We start from the raw sequence: 20,407 nt of genomic DNA on the forward strand, positions 1-20,407 counted from the left end.
GAGCTTTCAGAGAATTCAAGCGTAACATATTTTTAAATCTATCAGTATTCAAAATATTTATAAATTGTAATAATGCATTTACAGAGCTGTTCTGTGGCAGTTTTGTACAACAGTAAGATATTAATGCAGCCAATAGGCCACTTTTTACAAAATGACATAAGTACTGATTTCCACTGCTGAATAATTAATGAGAAAAATAGTTTAAAATTAAATATTTAATATACGGTGCTTCCATGACACTTGTCACAAAGCAAGAATTTTTCCAAATACAAAGAGTGGATACTTTTAAATGGCCTGTTTCTAATTGAAAGTTTATTAGGAGCTGTACACATAGGGGATTGATGAGTCATTCCTCTAAGTATTCAGCTTTGTGTGTAATTTGAGCTAATGCTCAAACATGGGGACAACACAAAAACTGCATATATAAATAGTGTCCCTGGTAGGCATGAAAGTCGGTGTCATAGTGTTGGAGTGCTAACCAACATACTGTCTGCTCATTTATGAAATGATCAGAAAAAATATATAGCTATATGAGGACCCATCTGCTGCATGTATACAATTCTTGTCCTGTATGCAATTTATGTATATATCACCTGGGCTGAAAGACCCAACCAACACTTAAACACTAAAACACCTTTATTCACACACCCATTTATTATACATATTTTTCCCCTAGGCAATGCAATAGGGCCAATGTAAAACACTTATGTTGTAGATTTAAAATTGGTTACATCTATCATTCTTGGGTCTCTATGTATCCCAGTATATGAAACAAAATAGAAAAGAGAAAATATTTGAATATTGAAAGATAGGTAAACATTGTTCACTTTATATACACATTCACTTTATTTATTAAGTGCAATGATAATTCACTTCGCCAAGTGAACAATCTCTATTCCCTTGGTAAATTATCCAAATTAGGTTGATAGGTAAAGCCGACCTTTGGCCAAAAATGAAACTTATCCCAATATTCTTCCTCCCCTCGTGCCTCTAACTAAATTTAAGTTTGTTTTCTGATGGTACCCACTCTTAAGCCTCGTACGCACAATCAGATTTTCGGCAGACAAAGCATCAGACTTTTGTCCGAAGGGCATGTGCCAGGAACTTGTCTTTCACAATTGTCGGCCAACAAACACAAACATAGTGATGTACTACGTGGAATTTCAGCTCTTGTGCGCCACCCTTTGGGCACTTTCTGCTAATGTTTTGTTTGGTGAGCATTGATTCTAAACATGCGTGTTTGTACTTTGGACTTTTGTGTGATGGACTTGTGTATACACAATACGAAAATCTGATAACAGACCCTTGTCTGCCGAAAATGTACTAGCCTGCCATCCAACATTTGTTGGCAGAAAGTTGGACAACAGTTGTCTGAAGGAGCGTACTAATGGTGGGATTTTAGGCAAACAGTCTGTCATCACACAATTCCCTGCCGAAAATCCGTGTGTATGAGGCTTAACTTTCTTGTTTCTTGCCTAAATGATAATGACATTGCCTTGGCTTGCTTCATTCTCCTGCAGCCTCCTGTGGGTAATGTCACTTATCCCAGGAATCTACAGAACCAATCTCATGGCAGTTAGCAATTTTGCACATGCACAGCAGGGGGCGACTGTGAGTAGTCAACAAGTCACAGGCATCTGACAAAGCCAAGATAGCAGCTCAGAGAATCTGAAGACCTGAAAAGAATTGACTATGTGAAAGAGAGTTCTGAACCCAATAGGATGGTGTGTATCTGTTTTTTAAAAGGCAACAACTACAGTTATATTAGAAATGAAAGTCTTATTTATTTCAAATATACACCTATGTTTCCACCAGTCAGTACATAGTACTATTTTTTAATTGCTTAACCACTAGAGATCCGCGCTATAGCCGAATGACAGCTACAGCGCGGACCTGCTTTGCCGGGACTACGTCTATTGACGTCGTCCCGTGCATGAGCGGCCTGCGCGCCCCCTGAGGGGCAAGCGTGGCGTGCTCTGTGATCAGCGAGTCTATGAGACTCGCCTGATCACGGATCGGAGCAAGGGGTCGATCCCGACCCCTTACCACGTGACCAGCTGTCAGCCAATGACAGCTGACCATGTGACACAACAGAGCCGGTAATCGGCTATTTTTCCTCCTCGCGCTGACAGCGCCGTGATCAGGACATCAGTCCCGATCCCAGCCAGCTTATCAGTGCCCACCTGCCCCCTGCCAGTGCCACCCAAATAATAAAAAAGTTTCCCCCATCAGTGCCATCCATCAGTGCCCACAGTGCCACCCATCAGTGCCCACAGTGCCACCCATCAGTACCCACAGTGCCACCTATCAGTGCCCACAATCTGCCTCAACAACAGTGCTGCACCCCAGTGCCACATATCCGTGCCCATCAGTGTCATCTACCAGTGCCCATCAGTGCCCATCAGTGCCACCCATCAGTGCCCAGCAGTGCCACCTATCAGAGCCACCTATCAGTGCCACCTATCAGTGCCCATCAGTCCCATTTATCAGTGGTACCTATCAGTGCCCCTTAGTGCCACCCATCCGTGCCACCCATCCGTGCCACCCATCCATGCCACCCATCAGTGCCAACTTATCTGTGCATCTTTGCCCATCAGTGCCACCTTATCTGTCCCCATCAGTACTGCCTTATCTGTGCCTATCGGTGCCACCTTATCTCTGCCTATTAGTGCCGCCTTAACTGTGCCTATCAGTGCCCACCAGTGCAGCCTATCAGTGCCCGCCAGTGCCGCCTATCAGTGCCCACCAGTGCCGCCTCATCAGCGCATTTCAATGAAGAAGAAAAATTACCTGTTTGCAAAATTTTATTACAAACTATGAAACATGATTTTTTTTTTTTTGCATCTTTTTTTGTTTGTTTAGCAAAAAATAAAACTCCCAGCTGTAATTAAATACCACCAAAAGAAAGCTCTATTTGTGGGAAAAAAATTATAAAAATTTAATTTGGGTACAGTGTTGTATGGCCGCGCAATTGTCATTCAAAGTGCATCAGCGCTGAAAGCTGAAAATTGGTCTGGGCAGGAGGGGGGTTTAAGTGCCCAGTAAGCAAGTGGTTAAATTACTGATTTATGTTTTTTTTCTTTTGAATAAATAGCCTGCACCCCATTCTATATGAAGCTCTTTAAGGGTTAAGCATATCAGGGAAACTATTGTGTATTTCCAATAAGTATACATTATGAGTTATTAAAGAGGAAGTAATCCCTGATGGGTTTACTTCCTCTTAGTCTCCCTGCAAAGGTAAATCATAATGGGCTACTATGCATCGCATAGTAGCCCATTATGTGTTACTTACCTGACACAGGAGCCAGCGATGTCACCACTGTCCCCTGTAGTCCGGAGCGTCCATCTTGTTCTGGGTATCGCTGCTCCAGCCACTCACAGTGCCAGAGAAGTGATGACGTCTCTCCCGCGCATGCGCACGGGAGCCGCCACTAACAGCATATCGCCGCTAGCAGCATGCCGCTAACGCCGATAGTGCGCCTGCGCTGCGCTGTCTACGGCGCATGCGCTGTAGACAGCTGTGACTGTCTTTTTGTAAATATCTCCCAAACCGTGTAGGTTTAGGAGATATTTCTTGGAGCTACAGGTAAGCCTTAATCTAGGGTTTACAACCACTTTAATGATACTATTTACCTGATATTTATTTTATGTACCTTTCACATTTTTACTTGTTTGCTCTTTCCTGCTTTCAGGAAAATGTTGCATACAGTATATAGATTTCTAGATCCCCACTATTGCATATGGTATCAAATAAATACAGTACCTCCCTTACTGAACAGCTGCTATGATCAAACCAATTACCGTAAAAAATGTCTGAAAATAGTATTTTGTTCAGTAGTCTGCAAAGACTCACACTGAGAAAGAAGTGTTAAGCAAAACCATGGTGGTATAAAACATGGGGAACACAAAGGACAGTCTGTATATGTAAAAAGCAAACATGATATTTCCATGCAATATATAATTATATTCTATACACTTTTTAAGCATTAATACATAGCGATAACATGATTCACATTAACAGTTAACATAAATGCATACATAAATTCATAATAACGGAAAATAAAGGAATATAAGTATTGCATTTTTGCAAGGGATTTTTTCTACTATATCAGTAAATAAGAATGGTCATATTTATCATACTAGTTATTTCAAGGCAATTGTGCTGACTTTTTTGGTAATAATTTTGTTTTTTTTGCAAGTAATAGGGAGGTTGGAGAAAATGATTTCAGTTATACAGAAATGTTTCTTCTTGTTTTCGTAACTTTGCTATTTACTAAATTACTTCATTTAAAGAGAAACTAATGACTGCAGGTCAATTTTTTTTTCATAAAGTAAGCTAAAGCATTAGCACAACAAAAATAACTTTTTTTAGTCATGATCTCCCTCACTCAGCTGTCCAGTAATGAACAAGTAACTACTGATTACATTATATTCATATGGAATATTAATATTTACCTGACAAAAAAAACTGAGGTAAGCAGGTAAGTAATTCAATACAAGTGACCATGTGATGACAGGGTCACTTTAATACTGTTTTCCCCCCTGGCATAATACTTATTTTTCTATGGTCCATGCCCCTCTTGTACTTAGGTGACTTTTTTCATAAATGGCGGAATTATTAATAACTGGTTTGCAGCCAATGAGGTACATTCCTCTACTTATATAAATGTACAGGACTGAGAAGGTCATTCTGTCTAACCTCATATGAACCAGCCATGTCCTATTAAGCATCATTTAGCATTTCCATGGATATGAATATTCTTCTTTTATGAGGATAAGTGCTTCTATTTCATGTAGTAGCTCATATTTCATTCACACTTGTGTCCTTAATACTGCTACTCTAGCGTATAGCTGTCAAGACATGATTCACGTTACAGAAATTGAGCTAGGAATAAAATGCTCCTGTTTGCAGTTAAGGTAGCAGTTGACCTCTAGCATGCTGGAGTGCAGGACCAGCCCTCTCACCAATTCTTATGTTTGTTTATGCACTTAGGACTTGGAGAAGCCTGGGGCCATTCTAGCAGACCAAGCACCTTGGATAATGTTGGTCGAGAGTTGGGATCTCATCTTTTACAGGTACTAAATTTAGGCAAAACTACCATATCCGATTAATCATTACAAAATGTAGACCTTTCAGTGAACTTTTAATTATAACTTGGTGTAATTTATACTAGTTCACGTGCATTAGTTTTATTGAATTAGCAAGTAATGAAAAACAGCTACCATATTATGAATTTTATGTTTGTATGTAACCCTTTACTCTACAGGCTTTTTAAAGAAGATTTTTCAATAGTAACTCATCGCAGCAAATCTGCTTTCAGTTTTCATCAGAACAGATGAATAAAAAAAATAGAAGATAAATCCTGATTGGTTAATATGGTGCGCATTGCTCTTTATTTTAAAATAAGAGGTCAGCCCACCTAACCTGATAGCTCATATTCTGGTAGATACTAGTAGTTTAGATCATGGTGCTGGAATTCCAATATTATCCAGTGGATATTTTAGATTACCGGTAGTCTTACTCTCCCTGTTGGATGTTTCCTGTATTTTATATGATGGGGAAAGAAGCAAGAGGAGACAGAAGAGTGTTGGAGACAGAGGATTGAGTCTCCGATTCATAATAGTAGAGCACGTCTAGGAACTATAGAGGGAGCTGTAAAAGATGGAGTATGTAACAGGTAATAAAAAACTAGTGGATAAATTGACATACCAGCATCTATTAAAGATGGGTGCACTCATGCTTTAGGGGTTTTAGTTTAAAACAAATGTCATTATTATCGTGCAACTTTTATGTGGTTAAATTGAGCTATTTGTGATATTTATAATAATGCTTACTGAATGTTACCTTTTAGTTATCTGTGATATGATAATGCTTGCTGAATTAAATGGAATTTGTATTGTCAAACCATGCTTTCATGCAATGATAGGATATTTTTTTTTCATAAGATTGTCACCAGTGTGAATAAGAAGTCCAGGAAATAAGACTGTAATAGGAAGAATGAGTGTTGTGTTTAGGAAAATACATATCTAATCCCCTGTTGTTACTTGTATAAACTGTTTATCAGATACCAGCATTGTGAGAGGCAGAATCGCCTGTAAAGTCGATTTCTGCCTTGTAGTAGCTTAAAGCCACTTTCCCTGCTGAGAGTCGTATATCTTCACAGTGTTTACAGGTGATAAGCTTTTGATATGTTAAACAATGGAAGATTAAACTCATTTCCCATATAGCACTATCTTGCCTAACACCATGTTTGATTCAACAATGAGATGTTTAAATCAGAGGTGAAGGGACATCTGACCACCCAAGCGCTCTTCAAATGTAAATAGTATTTAAATTGCTGCACTCTGGGTGTTTGGGTAGGGGAATATGAATTTGCTGTTTAGTTTATTTTCTTTTCTCCTACTTAGACCTTAGATGGTTTCATCTTTGTGGTGGCTCCTGATGGGAAAATCATGTATATCTCTGAAACTGCTTCAGTCCACCTGGGCTTATCACAGGTAGGTGATTGTGGCTGTTTGCTCATGTACAATTACTCACACTTGTAGCTGTTAATCAGAGGATGTATTAGGTTGCTACTTTTATCTGCAGATAAGCACTAAAGGATATGTGGTGTGTGGACTCTGTTAAGCTGTTTTTCTAGAACCAGTGGGAATTGCAGAAATCTTTCCATTTGTTTATCTATCTCTTTCTGATTTGTACAGGTGAAAACATATCTGTATGCTGCATTGTTTTGCCACTCTGTGTGACTTCATGTACCCAAACACAGGAGATGATTGCTGACTTTTTTTTGGGCAATACATCTCATGTCTATAGGTATCAGTAGATCGCTGTAGAGACCCCTGCTGACTAGGTTTTGGCTGATTGTTATTGTGTCCATCATGAGTATGCAAACTAGTAAGGAGGGGGAGGTTATCAATGTTCATCTATGTTTTTTCAGTATAGATAAGAAAAAAAATGTCAGCCTGACAGATCCTTTGCAGTGCTAATTGTGAACTCACAAGGGCTGCCAAAACATTGTTAACTTTCCATATGGACTGATTCTTTAATGGTGAAAAACAATCAGCATGAACGTTAGGTAGCACTCAGCTTTCACTTTTCATTTTATGGAAAAAATTAAAAACAACTTCCATTGGTTACAGTAGACTTGAGTAAAAATGTTTTGCTCATTCTATTTTATCCTATTTGCAGTTAATTTATTAAAGGAAGCCAATGGAAAGAATGTAAAAGAACTTCTATTGGTTACAGTAGACTTGAGCAAAAATTTGTCTTCTCATTCTGTTTTATCCTATTAGCAGTTGATTTATTAAAGGTAGGCAAATAGGCTATTCAGTTTGTAAGAGAATTACCTTTTAGGGTAGTGAATGAAGTGACTTGCATGATCCAAAAGATATTCTTTCCAAAGCAAATTTTCTCAACATTCACTTAGTTCAAGGGAAAAATTCCTTTGCAAAATTAAAGAAGTAATTAACTCAAAAGCAAAAATTTATTATGTCATTTTTGTTAGGCTCCATGCACACTAGACTTAAAAAAACATCTGTTCCCTTGGCAGAAAAAAAACCCATATAGAGCAGTTTTTGTACATAGTTTAGGAGAGTTTAAGGTTTTTTTCTACCAGAAACCTCCAATCAGAAACGCAAACCAGAAGGTTTTTTTTTCCTACCTCTAAACGTCAAGCTTAAAAAATGCCTGGAATTGTCCAAATGTACATGGACACATAGGATAACATTAAGCTGTTTCTTCAGACAAAACACACAATTCCTGTAGAAGCAGTGATATTTAAGATAGTGTGCATGGAGCCTTATGCCCCATACACACGGTCGGATTTTCCGACAACAAGATCCGATGGAACATTTTCCATTAGAAAGTCTGACTGTGTGCACAGGGCATTAGGCGTTTTTTCTTCTGTTTTTATCTGGTAATCCTGCCAATAAGTCTATTTTTCGAAAGAACAAGCTCTCTTCTACATGTTTCAGGGGTGGGACAAACACCACAAATTTAACACTGGCAGGAATGCTTACAGTGACCAGCTTGTATTTATGTAAAAACCTTTAACCCAAGGAAATAAACTGCTGTAACTGATTATAAAGTGTGCGCCTGAGTTTAGCTTCAATTTTTTAGTGTATTTAAATGTATTATTACATATCACACTACCCTCCCCCCGACTAACAATGCTGCTGTCTGCTCTGCCTCCTATGATCATTCATCCAGAGTGGAGGCAGTCTAATACAGGAAGTGTTTTACTAGTCAGATTACTAGGTGAAAACAGAGGGGAAAAAAAGCCTAAAAAAATGAAAAGAATGCAGCGACCACATCTAATGATTGGTAAGGTGCAATATATTACATTTATGTTTTGAATGTAATACTGCTTTAACCACTTAATGACCGAACCTCTTTCTGAGATTTGTTGTTTATGAGTTAAAAACAGTATTTTTTTGCTAGAAAATTACTTAGAACCCCCAAACATTATACATTTTATTTTACACCCTAGAGAGTAAAATTGCGATCATTGCAATACTTTCTGTCACACCGTATTTGGGCAGTGGTCTTAAAGCGTACTTTTTTTGGAAAAAATAAATTTTTTGATTTAAAAAATAAGACAACAGTAAAGTTAGCCCAATTTGTTTTTAGATTGTGAAAGATAATGTTATGCCAAGTAAATCGATACCCAACACGTTACGCTTCAAAATTGTGCCCACTCGTGGAATGGCGACAAACTTTTACCCTTAAAAATCTTCATAGGCGATGTTTAAAAAATTCAATGTAAACATCCCTTGTAATAGAAAAAAAGCATGACAGGACCTCTTAAATATGAGATCTAGGGTCAAAAAGACCTCAGATCTCATATTTACATTAAAATACAATAAAAAAAAGAAAAATGGACCTTTAAGAGCTATGGGTGGAAGTGACGTTTTGATGTCGCTTCTGCTATGCAGTGATATGGAGGTGGGGACCATCTTCCCCTCACTCATCTTCATACCCAGCAAGGGACAGACATGATCGCCTACGCAGCTTACTGGAGCCATCGGCAGTGACAGAGGCGATTGCGTCTGTCCCCTTGCTGGCACTGGATTGCGGCGGGAGGGAGACCCCTCTCCCGTCGCTGATAAAAGTGATCTCACAGCGAAACCGAGACCACTTTTATCTTGTAGCAGACCACCCGCTGAAGAAGAGGATACTGGGGTTATGGCAGCAAGCTGCTGCCATAACAACGATATCCTCCTTCAAAGTCATCACGTAAAACAACGGTGGGTGGTCCGGAAGTGGTTAAAGTATATATGAGCCCTTATCTTGTAAAAGACAAACATTTATGTGTATAGAAATGTAAAAAATTATATATTTTTTTTCATAATCTCTGTTCTCAGCTGTGTAGTAAGGGGCTTGGAGAGGTGGTGGTGTAAAAACAACAGTGCACTGATCTTTTATGAAATGCTGAGGTGACATACTCTTTAAAAATCCCTTGCAAATAGAAAAACCTGTTTGTTTTTTGTAAATCAGCCCCTTATTTTCTGAATCATTCAATATTTTTACAGAAAGCCATGCCATGCAACTATCATGTGATTTGTAGCACCATCTTCACATGAGATCAATAAGAATGGCTACATTATGATCATATACACCTGAAGATGTGATAACTATGCAACCAAATTTTCCACCCCACCCAATTATTATTTGAATACAGACAAAGTGTGGAACTAATTTGTTTAGCATACGTGGGATAATTATTGGCAGTTCTAAAATAACTTAATCTGTCTGAAAATCAGATTAAGGGGTATTTACTTAAAAAAACAGTGCATTGCCTCTTTAAAAGATTACTCAATAGTCATAAATTGCATACATATAAAGACAGAAATAAGTATACAAAATAACACATAAATTCAATCAACAAACATTTAAGTGTCCATATATCACACATATAAACAGATTAGGTGAACAGAAAAGTCCCACAAGAGAATAATACAATAATCACTGCATATATAATATGCAGTGAAAAATTAGTGTTGCCATGGCAATTAAAAAAATTATCCAAGACACCTGCTAGTGTGACACTCTCCTTACCAGATAGTAGGATCCCTCAAAGAGAGATACTATAATTGCACCTTCACAATTATCCAGTAATCCTGAAATACCACTCTCAATGGAGATGTGGTCAAATAGGGCTCAATAAATTGGCCTGTGGATGCACAGTAAAAAAATGATTTTGCATAGATGCAAGAAAGACTATGAAGATTAACGGTATGCTTTTCCTTTTGCAGGTAGAACTGACTGGAAATAGCATCTTTGAATACATCCATCCTGCTGATCATGATGAAATGACTGCAGTGCTTACAGCTCATCAGCCTTACCATTCACATTTTGTCCAGGGTAAATCACATCTCCTAATTGCTGTCTGTGGAGAATCAGAGCTAGGTTATAGATTTAGAGGAATGTGACATACATACAAGTAACACTGTTTGTCTTGCCTTGCAGAATATGAGATTGAGCGTTCATTTTTCCTGCGGATGAAGTGTGTGCTGGCAAAGAGGAATGCAGGTCTTACCTGTGGAGGGTATAAGGTGGGTGATCTTCATGAGACTAGACTTGGTCTTTTGTGAATGAACCAATAAATATAACTATGTCATGGATAAACAAGACAATGATGCTTATATGTCTGAATTTGCAAATGTAGTTGCAATGGTTTTGTGTTTTTACCAAAACTTGTGCTGTCTTGTATAATTATTTTACCATCAGTCTCAGTGGCGGCTGGTGGGTTCTTCTTTTGGGGGGGCAAACAAACCTCCCCCCTGGCGGTATGAAACAGCACCCCCAGTGCGGGTGGTCCAGCACTTACCTGCTTGTGTGGCGGGGCTGTGGTGTCCTCTCTTCCTCTCCTGGAGTGCGGGCAGCAGCTGCGGCAGCTCCAGTGTCCGCTCCTCCAGCTTCCTCTGCCGTGTGTCTCCTCTTCTGCCAAAGCGATAGGAATCCAATAGGAATAGGAATAGGAATCCAATCGCCTGACAGTTTGGCCAATCAGGAAACTGGTCTCACAGATCTGCCTTCTGATTGTCGGGAAGGAACTTTAGTGTAATAATAGCAAAAATGAATTTGCTCTGGTTACACAACTGGGTGGGCTCGAAGTGCAATGCTCTGCGCTCCGATCTCACCCTTTCTTGATGCCTATTAGAGCCTCTTGCTCTAATCAGGTGCTTTGAAAAAAAAACCTGCATTGGAATCCATGATCCGGCGCCACTGTTGATCAGGGGGCTGGACGCATGGACAGGGGAGGTGGCGCCCGTGTGCCCTCTATGGACGGGCCGCCACTGATCAGTCTTGTGGGAGTTCTTGTTCTATAGGAAGAGCACCAATTGGATAATACTTAGACAACATCTCATCTTTCCCTAACCTGACTGAAGGAAGATCTGGCAGAGTAGACTTCTTCTTACTAACCAGAGCAACCAAAGTATTGGAAGCTCCTGTTATAAACACTGTATTTTTCTTTCATTTACAAAGTTAAATTAATGTTTGGCCTATCTGTACATCACTCAGAATGGCTTTATATATCAAATGAATGCAAATTTAAAAATACTTTTTTTTTATGTACCTTGTTGCTGCCTTTGAAGTGCAGCAATAGTGATCATCAGTGCTCACATTGCTGGTCTGGCAAAGTTACATTGGGAAACTTGTGTGTAAGTCTGAACAGATACCCCTACATCTCCTGTGCTGGGTCATGGGAAACAGGAAAGCATTATTCTGCTGATACCCGTGCATAAACCTTTCCCTGTGTGGTTTTGTCAGGGCAGCACTGTAGATAGGCCGAACACTCAACATTTGGTGTACCTTTTTCATTCGTAGCTGAACTGAAGCAAGCTGAGCTGTACTTAATGTAAGAGTTGTTTGAGTTTGGTACAATGTACCAATGGTGCAGTTACACTACAAGTATTATCTCCAAAATTTTTTTTTTTTATCTTAATAAAGTAAACCAGACTTAGCTTTCTATTAAAATGAAACTGTCCTGACCCAAAATGTTTTTAAGGTAATATTGCTGAAGTATCAGTGTTGGTCTTCAGGAATGTCTTGTTTCCCTATGGGGCATTGACTTCTAGATTAAGCCCTGCCCCGTCACAAAGCCCCACCACCTGTTATTCAGTTGTCATATACCACCATCATGTTCTGTCTACTTGAGTTCTGGCATTTCGTAGCGGAACAACGGGGGCAAGGTTTTATTCAAGAAGGGACATAACTTTATCTCTACTTGGGTAGAGAGGGTGGGTGTGGGTACATTTGTAGCCTTAGCCTAGGATTCAAGCGTGCTCAACAGAAATTGATTTGAAGATTAACTCAGGTGCATGTAAACTTCTTGCACTTTTATTAGTTAAATATTTTTGACTAGGTCAGGTTCACTTTAATGTTTGTCTCAGATTTTTTCACTAGTTCACATAAATTCCATAAACCTGTATTAAACACATCAATGTAAATAGAAATATGTATCTAAAAGTAAGCTGATGTGTTAGGACTCTCTTTCTTGTATGTTACAGGTTATTCATTGTAGTGGATACTTGAAGATCAGACAGTATAGTCTGGACATGTCACCGTTTGATGGCTGCTACCAGAACGTAGGCTTGGTGGCTGTAGGTCATTCACTCCCTCCTAGTGCAGTAACTGAGATCAAACTTCACAGTAATATGTTCATGTTCAGAGCCAGTCTTGATATGAAGCTGATATTTCTGGATTCCAGGTAGGTTGGAATTTTGTTTTGTGCAATTATTAAAGTTATTTTTATTTTTAAAGTTAAATTATTAAAATTATTAACACTAACACTTATTTTAGTTACAGTAACAGTTTTTTATGGAACTAGTATTCATATGTCCTAGTAATATATAATGACATCCACATAAATAATTTTATTTGATTTGTTTTGAAATTGCTGAAACTCACTCGAAACTTTACATTTTTCTGCAGTAAAGTATATGTTTATATGTTCATTAGTAGGATTCATTTTACTAAAAATTAAGTTTTTTGAAGATTTGAATTCACTCAAGGCATGTGCAACAGGTGGTAACATTTTAATAACATGATATCATGTCTGTCAACTGTGCAGAAATGGATGCAGTTGGCTAAAGGATAGATACCAGAGTGTGGCTGTAAATGGTGTTGATTTTAAACAGAGACCCATCTGTACCAGGTCCTGTTCTATTTAATCTAAGTGATATAACTAAAGGTTTGTTGGGCAAGGTATGTATTTTTGCTCACAATACAAAGGTGTGCAATAGGGTTTATATCCCTGGATGTGTCTGTAACATAGAACATGATTTGGCATTTGGCAATTAAAGATTGGTCAAAATTGCAGTTCAGTGCTTCTAAATGTAAAATGCACCTAAGGAAAAAAGAGAGTACAATATTGGGGGGTACAGTATTGGCCAGCACTACAGAGGAAAATAATTTGGTAGTACTTATTTCAGATGACTGCAAAATGAGCAAACAATGTTGTCATGCAGTGGGAAAACAAATAGAATTCTAGGATGCATCACTAGAGGAGTCACCAGTAGGAAGAAGAATGTCCTGATTCTTCTATATAGATCTGCAGTTATACTTTATTTAGAATACTGTGTCCAGTTCTGGAGCCCTCACTTACAAAAAGATATTGATAAGACAGAACGGAAATTTAGAAAAAATGGACCAGACTCGATGGACCACTTGGTCTTTTTTTTTGTCATCACTCTATGTTTCTATATATACATCAGTACCCTTACAGTAGACCATGCAGGGTTCTAATTATCACTTTTTGGTTACTTTAGAGTTGCAGAGCTAACTGGGTATGAACCCCAAGATTTGATTGAAAAGACCTTATATCATCATGTACATGGATGTGATACATTTCATCTGAGGTGTGCACATCATTTATGTAAGTATTTTTTTAAATTGTTTTTAATAACAACTGCCAGTATGTTTATGAAATTGCACTGCTAAATAGTTATGGGATCTACCATATCGCCTTTCTTTTCAGCCTTCTGAACTATAAGTAGTACCTTAAAGGAAATTCTAATTACCACCCAAGTGATTTTGTTGACTATGAAGGCATTATTATTTAGGGAACCATAAAATTGCTGTATTCATCCTTCCGTCTAGATATGTCTATCTGTTAATCTACAATGTCTGTCTGTCTATCAATCAGTCTATCTATCTACAGTGCCTTGAAAAAGTATTCATACGCCTTGAAAATGAACACATTTTCTCATGTTATAACTAAAAACGTAAATGTATTTTATTGGGATTTTATGTGATAGACCAACACAAAGTGGCACATAATTGTGAAGTGGAAGGAAAATTATAAATTGTTTTCAACATTTCTTACAAATAAATATGTGAAAAGTGTGGCGTGCATTTGTATTCAGCCCCCTTTACTCCGATTCCCCCGAACTAAAAATCTAGTGGAACCAATTGTCTTCAGAAATCACCTAACTAGTAAAAAAAAAGTCCACCTGTGTGTAATTTAATCTCAGTATAAATACAACTGCTCTGTGAAGCCCTCATAGGTGTGTTAGAGAACCTTACTGAACAAACAGCATCATGAAGGCCAAGGAACACACCAGACAGATCAGGGATAAAGTTGTGGAGAAGTTTAAAGCAGAGTTAGGTTATAAAAAAAATCCCAAGATTTGAATATCTCACGGAGCACTGTTCAATCCAACATCTGAAAATGGAAAGCGTACGGCGCAACTGCAAACCTACCAAGACATGGCCGTTCACCTAAACTGACAGGCTGGGCAAGGAGAGCATTAATCAGAGAAGCATGGTAACTCTGGAGCAGCTGCAGAGATCTCAGGTGGGAGAATCTGTCCACAGGTCAACTATTAGTTGTACACTCCACAAATCTGGCCTTTATGGAAGAGTGGCAAGAAGAAAGTCATTGTTGAAAGAAATCCATAAGAAGTCCCGTTTGCAGTTTGCGAGAAGCCATGTGGGGCCACAGCAAACATGGGGAAGAAGGTGCTCTGGTCAGATGAGACCAAAATTGAACTTCTTGGCCTAAAAGCAAAACACTATCTGTGGCCAAAAACTAAGACTGCACATCTCCCTGAACACACCATCCCCACCCTGAAAAAAGGTGGTGGCAGCATCATGTTATAGGGATGTTTTTCTTCAGCAGGGACAGGGAAGTTGGTCAGTTGATGGGTAGATAGATGGAGCCAAATACAGGGCAATCTTAGAAGAAAACCTGTGAGAGTCTGCAAAAGACTTGAGACTGGGATGAAGGTTCACATTCCACCAGGACAATGACCCTAAACATACAACCAGAGCTACAATGGAATGGTTTAGAACATAGCATATTCATGTGTTAGAATGGCCCAGTCAAAGTCCAGCCTTAAATCCAATTGAAAATCTGTGGCAAGACTTAAAAATTATCTGTTCACGGATGATCTCCATCCAATTCGACAGAGCTTGAGCTATTTTGCAAAGAAGAATGGGGCAAATATATCTCTCTCTAGTTGTGCAAAGCTAGTAGAGACATACCCAAAAAGACTTGCAGCTGTAATTGCAGCGAAAGGTGGTTCTACAAAGTATTGACTCAGGGGGACTGAATACAAATGCATGCCACACTTTTCACATATTTATTTGTAAAACATTTTAAAAAACATTTTCCTTCCACTTCACAATTATGTGCCAATTTGTGTTGGTCTATCACATAAAATCCCAATAAAACACATTTACGTTTTGGTTGTAACATAACAAAATGTGGAAAATTTCAAGGGGTATGAATACTTTTTCAAGGCACTCTATCTATCTATCTATCTATCTATCTATCTATCTATCTATCTATCTATCTATCTATCTATCTTCAGATACTGTATCTGGACAGGCATGTTGTTCCTTAGACTATGGCAGACATCTCAAAATTTAAGCTGCCCAAGGAGAAGACTGAGACATGATGGCATCTTCTAAATATCTTTAAGAGAATGTGAATCCAGGTTGCAACATGAATTGTACAAAGAAGCAGTATCAATCGGACAAAATAAACCTGCCCCATTGCTGTTTCACTGACTGCTGATATACGTCTTGATTTTGCTTAGTCCCTATAGACAGGTTCTATAACACTTTTAAACACACATTGTATGTGAAGCAAAGTTCTGTTACAGACAACCTGTACTAGTGTGTATGGGGCAATGAAATGTTTACCCAGCAGGGTTGAAAAAACAAAAAGCTGCCAGCTCAGTAGGAGCTGCTGTACTAACTATCCAACGATCTCCCCTGCTGTTCTATTTTGTTCTGACAGGGAGGCACCCCCCTTCCCACCAAAACACTCCAGTCAGCACTCTTAGCCATTGGCTGAGAGCGCTGATTGGGAGCTGGTTGGTAGACCTTTTTTGATCATGCCTCTTCTAAAGAAGCCAACCGAATGGCCAGCTTCTGTCAGGCCAACTCCAGTACACATAGGCCAAATGTCTAACAGTTTCTCTTGAACCGAGCAATGCCGCTTAGGATTAATTAGTAGCCAAAAATGATCGCAGCCCAGTAGCATAGTACCCATGGGCTATAGAAGAGTAGAAATACAGTAATTTCATGGCTATCTATTACACACTGTCAAAATATTCTGAAACAGGTTAGGATCAAGAGAATTTTCTGTGTAAAAGATGTGATTCCATCAGATGGGTGTTATTTTGGATGCCAAAGGTTGTCTGCTTATAGACTATGGAAATAAAGCCCAGAGCATCATGCATCATACAGTAAAGCTCTCTAAATAAACATACTATGCAACTAACCATGCGTTTCTGTCTATTATACAGTGCTTGTGAAAGGACAAGTTACTACAAAGTACTATCGGTTCCTGGCTAAACACGGAGGATGGGTGTGGGTACAGAGCTACGCTACAATTGTGCACAATAGTAGATCGTCCAGACCACATTGCATCGTCAGTGTGAATTATGTTCTCACGTAAGTAATTTTGGGCATTGCTATTTTCCATTGTGACAGATAAACAGTCATCTCATCTGTAAATACTGCACTGTTGTTGGCAGATATTACTAAGGGAAAACTTCTTTTTGGTTCCTCGTGATTCACACGTTATACATATTAGGATATTTATATGGCACTTAACAAGGACATCTGGTTTTCGTCAGTTCAGTGCAGTCTGAGTGTCTTAATTTCAACCAGATTGGCCAATAAATCCATAAAAATAAAAGTGATGGGATATATATGTTTTTAATCTATTGCTTTTTTATCACAAGAGACTGAAGTTAAATGTCATTGATGTGCACTTTTGGCTCATGAGAGAATTGCAGCACTCAGACCTAGATGATTTTCCATGGGAATACAGTATCTGTAATGTAGCAAGATTTCTGCATAAGGCAAATAAACCACATCTCTGCAGAGCTGTTGTGGGAGCCTGTACTTCCAAAAAGGACTATTTGCCTGGCTTGTGAAGAACTAGGCTGTGCCTTCAATATTAGGGACCAAAATACACCTATAAATCACCCTAAGAGAATGATATATGAAATAAAACAGAAAAATCATAAGAAAACATGCAAATGAATAACATTTGCAATAAGACCAGACATATACCTACAGTAACATTATTATAGGCACCAAATGAACTGAAATGTTTGATTTAAATGCTAATATGTAAGCATGTATTTTTTTTTTTACATTATAGGCTTATGCACACAACACATATTCTAAATATGATGTGATATTACTTTCTCATAAAAAATAAATAATGGGATAGATGTGGTAATAAGTAATATCTTGAATCAGTGGCTGTCAACTTAGTAAATAAAAGGGGGCTAATTGCATAGGGGTGCATAATAGCTTAGTTATAGTCAATTTGCTATCAGTACATTAAATCACGATACACCCTAAAAAAGGTTCTGTTGGTGTAAAACATTATTGTAATGTTAAGTTGACTTTGGCTCTCAGTGGTGCACTAAGGCTCCAATGCACACTGGGCTTAAAAAAAGTCTTTCTCTCAGGAGTAAAAAACGCACATATAGAGCATTTTTGTACAAAGTTTAGACACGTTTAGAAGAGTTTTATGTTTTTTTCTGCCTCCAAGCTCCAATCAGAAATGCAAACCAGAAGGTTTTTTTTTTCTGCCTTTAAACGTTAAACTCAAAATATGCCTCTTAACATCCTAATGTGCATGGACACATAGGATAACATTGAGTAGCTTCTACAGGCAGAACACATAACTCCTGTAGAAGCAACATTTTTTTAAGCCAGTGTGCATGAGGCATTAGAGGCTGGACAAGCTTCAAATAAGGCATCTAGGCGAATTCCAACAATATTGTTGGCATCCTTCCTGGTCCCCAGAGCAACACTGACATGTCAGCTGATAGCGGGCAATATCTGACTGTGGGCCACAGGAGAGCAAACGATAATATACCCCTGTGACCCACAAGAGAAGTATGACTAAAAAAGCTTTAGCCACATTTTTTTTTTTAACTTGCTGCTTCCCAATTGCACTCTAAAAAAGAGCTGTTTGAATTTAGCTACTTGATTTACACCTTTGTGCAGACAATTTCTGCAGTATTTAAAAATCAGGCCTAATTTATGCCATCAGACTGATAGTTTATATGCGCAGGACATTTGAGTGGATTGCATAACTCCAACATTTACACAGGTTTGCAATCATTACATTTTTGCATTACATTGTGGTCTCTTACACAAATGTTTGATGTCTATGCAGTAGATTCAAATGTCAAAAATATCAAATGTATTTGTCGGCACCTAGGAATTAATAGGAAGGGGTGATTTTTTTTTCTCTGATATAATAAAATGATCAAAAGTTACAGTATTATCACTATCAGTCACAGAACATGCCCCCATCAGTCACAGAACCTATTGCTGTTAGTCACAGCACCTCCCTTGTCTGACACAACACCCACTATTATCAATCAGCAACAGTGCTCCTCTCCAGTCCCTGTTGCAAGTCCCACTCAGTATATCTGTTGTCTGCCTCATAGATTCTCTTTATATAGACATCAGACACTGATGCCTCTTGTGCCCTCAGCCGGTATAAATCAATACTACCAGATAGCCTATTCTCACTGTAAGTATTTTATACTTAAAGGTTTATGTCATTGCATTACATTTTGAAATACTTACAGTGAGAATAGGCTATCTGATAGTATTGATTTATACTGGCTGAGGGCACTAGAGGCATCAGTGTCTGATGTCTTTATAGAGAGAATCTATAATATGAGACAGGCAGCAGATGCACTCAGCGGGACTTGCAACAGGGGGAATTTCCAATTCGGTTTTACTAATGTCAATGTTTGAGCCGGGTGAAGCTGGGTGAAGAACACTGCTGACACATTGACATTACTAAAACTATGTTGGAAAACCCTCACATTGCAAGTCCCACTGAGAGCATCTTCTGCTTACTTCATTATATATGTAGCGCTATCCCCAGAAAGGCCGCTGTAATATACGGGTCTTCTGTCCCACACCAGTGATGGCTCACCCTCACCTGGATGCATGTAACACCAATACACCATTTAAACTTTTAGCTGGGCTTTATTAAAACTAGTAATAAGCCCTGAAAAGATATAAAGTGATTAACAGAGTAGCAATATTAAATGCAATGATATAATACAACTGCTCTGTAAATTAACCACTTGCCGACCGCTGTCGACATGTATATGTCGGAAGAATGGCATGGCTGGGCAAAGTAACATACCCGTACGTTAATTTGAAACTCCCGTTGTGCTCACACGCGCGCGCTTGCCGTGAGCTCCGTGACCGTGTGCGCCGGACCCGCGGACTCGATCGTGTCATGGAGCTCAAGAACGGGGAGACTCCGATGTAAACAACATCTCCCCGTTCTGCCTAATGACAGGACACTGAGCGTCTGCTCCCTGGAATCGGGAGCAGCGATCAGTGTCCACATCACACAAGCCCATCCCCCAGTCAGTTAGAAACACTCCCCTAGGACACCCTTAACCTCCCTAGTGGTTAACCCCTTCGCTGCCAGTGCCATTTTTACAGTAATCAATGCAATTTTAAAGCATTGATCGCTGTATTAATGGCAATGGTCCCAAAAATGTGTCAAAATTGTCCGATGTTTCCGCCATAATGTCACAGTCATGATAAAACCTGCTGATCACTGCCATTACTAGTAAAAAAAAAATAATAAAAATGCCATAAAACTATCCCCTATTTTGTAGATGCTTTAACTTTTGCACAAACCAATCAATAAAGGCTTATTGCGATTTTTTTAACTAAAAATATGTAAAAGAATATTATTAATAGTATCGGCCTAAAGTGAGAAAAAAAAGGTTTTATATATATTTTTGGGGGATATTTCTTATAGCAAAAATAAAATTGTCGCTTTTTTTGTTTATAGCGCAAAAAATAAAAACCACAGGGGTGGTCAAATACCACCAAAAGAACGCTCTATTTGTGGGAAAAAAAAGGACGCCAATTTTGTTTGGG

The 20,407-nt window shown here is 38.6% G+C and overlaps 1 protein-coding gene across 1 annotated transcript in view; it reads left to right on the forward strand.

Annotated features, from left to right (window-relative positions):
* Positions 1–20,407, forward strand: part of SIM1 (SIM bHLH transcription factor 1) — a 145,007-nt gene that overhangs the window by 66,581 nt on the left and 58,019 nt on the right. The window contains exons 3-9 of the mRNA XM_077487193.1: positions 4,994–5,076; positions 6,409–6,498; positions 10,255–10,363; positions 10,469–10,554; positions 12,514–12,713; positions 13,774–13,880; positions 16,762–16,909. Of these exons, the coding sequence (XP_077343319.1) occupies positions 4,994–5,076; positions 6,409–6,498; positions 10,255–10,363; positions 10,469–10,554; positions 12,514–12,713; positions 13,774–13,880; positions 16,762–16,909 (823 nt within the window). The remainder of the gene's footprint in view (positions 1–4,993; positions 5,077–6,408; positions 6,499–10,254; positions 10,364–10,468; positions 10,555–12,513; positions 12,714–13,773; positions 13,881–16,761; positions 16,910–20,407) is intronic.

Source organism: Lithobates pipiens, unplaced genomic scaffold (assembly GCF_037356315.1).
Source record: "Lithobates pipiens isolate NorthernLeopardFrog02 unplaced genomic scaffold, aLitPip1_a1.2 Scaffold_18, whole genome shotgun sequence".
NCBI classification, from domain to species: Eukaryota; Metazoa; Chordata; class Amphibia; order Anura; family Ranidae; genus Lithobates; species Lithobates pipiens.